We start from the raw sequence: 4,438 nt of genomic DNA, 5'->3' as shown, positions 1-4,438 counted from the left end.
AGACAGTCACAGACAGCCACAGACAGCTACAGACAGTCACAGACAGCTACAGACAGCAACAGACAACTACAAAAAGTTACAGACAGTAACAGTCAGTCACAGACAGCTACAACAATCACAGACAATCACAGACAATCACAGACAGTCACAAACAGCTACAGACAGTCACAGACAGCTACAGACAGCTAGAGACAGTTACGAACAGACACAGACAGTCACAGACAGCTACAGACAGCCAAAGACAGCTACAGACAGTCACAGACAGCTACAGACATCTACAGACAGTCACATACAGCTACAGACCGCCACAGACAGCTACAGAGAGCTACAGACTGCCACAGACAGCTACAGACAGCTACACACAGTCACAGACAGTCACAGACATCTACAGACAGTCACAGACAGCTACAGACTGCCACAGACATCTACAGACATCTACAGACAGTCACAGACAGCTACAGACAGCTACACACAGTCACAGACAGTCACAGACATCTAAAGACAGTCACAGACAGTCACAGACATCTACAGACAGCCACAGACAGCTACAGACAGTCACAGACTGTCACAGACAGTCACAGACAGCTACAGATAGCCACAAAGAGCCACTGACATCTTCAGACAGTCACAGACAGCTAAAGACAGCTACAGAAAGCCACAGACATCTACAGACAGCCACATACATCTCCAGACAGTCACAGACAGTCACAGACAGCTACAGACAGCTACAGACAGCCACAGACATCTACAGACAGCCACAGACATCTACAGACAGCCACAGACAGTCACAGACAGCTACAGATAGCCACAAAGAGCCACTGACATCTTCAGACAGCCACAGACAGTCACAGACAGCTACAGAAAGCCACAGACATCTACAGACAGCCACAGACATCTACAGACAGCCACAGACAGTCACAGACAGCCACAGACATCTTCAGACAGTCACAGACAGCTACAGATAGCCACAAAGAGCCACTGACATCTTCAGACAGCCACAGACAGCCACAGACAGTCACATACAGCCACAGACAGTCACAGACAGTCACAGACATCTCCAGATAGTCACAGACAGCTACAGACAGCCACAGACAGCTACAGACAGTGACAGACAGCCACAGACAGCTACAGACAGCTACAAAAAGTTACAGACAGTCACAGACAGCTACAATCATAAATTTTAAAAAAGCACATTTATTTTGCTTTTATGTTACACACATTCAAGAGTCCATCCAGCATCCACTTTTATTGTTTTTACACTGAAGATCAGAAACTAAACAACATTGAGAACAGTAAATATAAACAGCTTGTGCTGTATTTCTCCATCAGAGCTCACTGGAAGCTCGCTCGCCTCTTTTGACGAGCACATCACATTAATTAATCATGTATTTGTTTATCGTATTTTTTAAGTATTGCTTTTAAGTATGTAAATTATTTTGCACTGTTATACGTTTATTTTTATTTATTCTCTCAAAATAATAAACTTAATACATTTATTTTTTTATTGTTAGTTTTATACAGTTATTTTTAATTTCTGTTTTTACTTTCATCACTTTGTATTTTCACCTTCTCTGTTTTTTCACCAAATAAATTTGTGGCCTTGTTTTATTTTTTATGTTACTCTGTCTTGTTTTTTCCCTCCTACTGCACTTGTAAAAGGAGATGCAGCTGTATGTGATTATTTTTATTTTTGCAGTTATTTTCACTACAAAAAAAAAAAACCTTCTGTTTAGCTGCAAAACATACACGTTGACCTGCTGGATAGAAATAATTTATATTTATTTTAACAACTATAGTTTTTCCAACAACAATATGTTGAGTTTGGCTGAGAGGACGTCAGTGAGTTGAAGCTTCACTTACATTTTATACAAACGGCTGTTTGTCCATTGTTTTAATGACAGAACTGTTTTATATGATTTTACTTTACTTACAGTAGCTACACTGAACTTGGTGGTTATTTACAACTGTAAATAGAAGCAGAAGCAGCTAGCTGTAGCACTTCCAGTGCAGACTGCGGCACTAAACTACCTGGAGAATCTAGAAGTAAGATATTAACTGTTTACGTCGTCTTCTCCTGTTTGCCATTTTGTTTTCATGACCTTTAACCTCCCAGAATGAGTCAAAATGAACCCAGCCGCCAGTACCTGCTCTTTTCTGCAGCCTTTGCATGTTGTCGATTTCATACACTTTAATGTCGTAGGCCTCTGGAATCCCCTGATCCATCCAGCGAGACCTCTGGCTGCTAGCAGAGCGCTTCATCGAGCCAGGGGCATCATGGGAAAGATGACGCTGGTGGGAACCTAAGACGGAGTAAAGGTAATGCTGCTTCACAACTTGTTGCTTCTGCATTTGTACAAGAGTCCCGTCGATGAACTATTATATAGCAATCTACAGCAAAAACTGGGATAAATGAAAACCTTGTTCTAACCTTGATCTTGAATTTAAACCTTGACCGTGAAGCTGGGTTGATGAAAAGTGTACGTGACACTCTGTCTAGTGGAGGTACAAATGCTCTAAGACTAAACTGTAATGTTAAAATGTGAGCTGTGATTTAGTTTTACATGAATTCTTAATCTTGGTGTTTAACATATCCTGATGCTGCTTAATAATCCAGGTAGATAAATGTAACAAGGTTAAGTCAGGTCCTCTGAACAGATTATTCTTGTTGAAATGTTTCATATTTTATCCAAAATGCTTCTTCAGTCTGAGGAGCTGCAACAAACTCAGTCTTATAAACAGCACCTTCTCATAGTGGATCAACCAGTTTATTTTCTAAACATGATGTTCCAGTGGCTTTTATGGCAAAGACTGGTCCATCCCAAAGATCCAGTCCCCTGGCACAAATATGTACACAATATTACTCACAGGAACACGTAAAAGAGAGCACATCACTCCTGTCCTGGCTTCTCTCCACTGGCTGCCCGTGTATTTTAGAGTTCATTTTAAAACTCTGTTGTTTGTTTTTAAGGGTTTAAACAGCCTTGCTCCACCTTATTTAACAGAGCTTCACCACCACTACACTCCCACTCATTCACTCAGGTCCTCTGACCAGCTGCTTCTGGTCATTCCTAAGTGGAAGTGGAAGCTTTGAGGAGACAGGGTCTTCTCTGTTAGTGGCCCTAAATTATGGAATGCTCTGCCTTTACACATTCGACAGGCCCCTTCACTGTCTATGTTTAAAACCCGTCTGAAAACTCGTTTCTCCTCATTGGCCTTCAGTTCAACTGAGACTTGATTTTACTTCATTTTTTTTGTCATACGTGTCAAACTCAAGGCCCGGGGGCCAAATGTGGCCTTCATTGACATCTTATCTGGCCCCCAAGATGATATGTGAAACATAAAATACTTCTATCTCTTGAATTTTTTTCAGTAATCTTTGATTATAATGTTGAAAGCAGAACAGAGAACATCAAATGAGACCAATCAAACTCTTGTTGAGGAACATGTGACCAAGAAAATATGTTGGGTATATGATTTGAGTTAATGTAGTTTCTGAAATTGGCCCTTAGTTTGTAAAAGGTTTTAATTTTGGCCCCCTTTTGTAGTGAAACCCCTGGGTCTCATAGTTTTATTGTGTTTTAAAGTGAGTTTTTAATTAATTGTGTGCTTAGCTTTGTAACTTTATTTTTTTGCTTTCCTTTATCTTATTTATTACTGATGTTCCGCACATTGTTTCAGCTGTGGCTGGTGTTAAAGCACTTTATAAATAAAGATGTTGATGATGATGTTCAGTGTCAGGAGGGTTGTGATCAGTCTTACATCAGGGAAACAAAACAGCCACTGGCCAAAAGGATGGACCAGCACAGAAGATCAACATCTCCAGGCCAGCGGTCACTCTTTCAGGGATGAAGATGTTCACATCCTTCAGGGATGAAGATGTTCACATCCTTGATAGAGAGGAACGATGGTTTGAGGAGTGAAGGAGAACATCTTTGTGAGGAGAACCCGTCCATCATTAAACAGGAGCGGAGGCCTCCCTGACTCCATCTTGTTAGACTTATTGTTTTAATTTCTACATTTAGTTTAAATAAAAGTGGGAGAAGGGCAGCACAGTGGCACGACTGGTAGAGCTGCTGAGTCTCAGTGAGCAGGGCCCCGGTTCAAATCCCGGTCCGGGGGCCTTTCTGGGTGGAGATTCATGTATTATGTTCTCTCCGTGCATGCGTGGGTTTTCTCCGGGTACTCCGGTTTCCTCCCACAGACCAAAAACATGCACGTTAGGCTGGTAACTCTAAATTGTCCATAGGTGTGAGTGAGAGAGTGAATGGTTGTTTGTCTCGTTTGTTTCTGTGTCCCTGTGATGGACTGGAGACCGTCCCCTGCCCCTCGCACAGGGATTGTTGGACATGGGCACCGGCGACCCCCGTGACTCAAAATGGAAGAAGCGGGTAAAAAGATAGTGGATGGATGGATGGATGGATGGATGGATGGATGGATG

The 4,438-nt window shown here is 41.9% G+C and overlaps 1 protein-coding gene across 1 annotated transcript in view; it reads right to left on the bottom strand.

Annotated features, from left to right (window-relative positions):
- Positions 1-4,438, bottom strand: part of kif26bb (kinesin family member 26Bb) — a 104,213-nt gene that overhangs the window by 23,573 nt on the left and 76,202 nt on the right. Inside the window, exon 11 of the mRNA XM_037686076.1 lies at positions 2,131-2,300. Within this exon, the coding sequence (XP_037542004.1) occupies positions 2,131-2,300 (170 nt within the window). The remainder of the gene's footprint in view (positions 1-2,130; positions 2,301-4,438) is intronic.

This window comes from Nematolebias whitei, chromosome 12 (genome assembly GCF_014905685.2).
Source record: "Nematolebias whitei isolate Nwh7 chromosome 12, NemWhi1, whole genome shotgun sequence".
In the NCBI taxonomy this organism is placed as follows: domain Eukaryota; kingdom Metazoa; phylum Chordata; class Actinopteri; order Cyprinodontiformes; family Rivulidae; genus Nematolebias; species Nematolebias whitei.
This window is presented reverse-complemented; position numbering and strand designations above follow the sequence as displayed.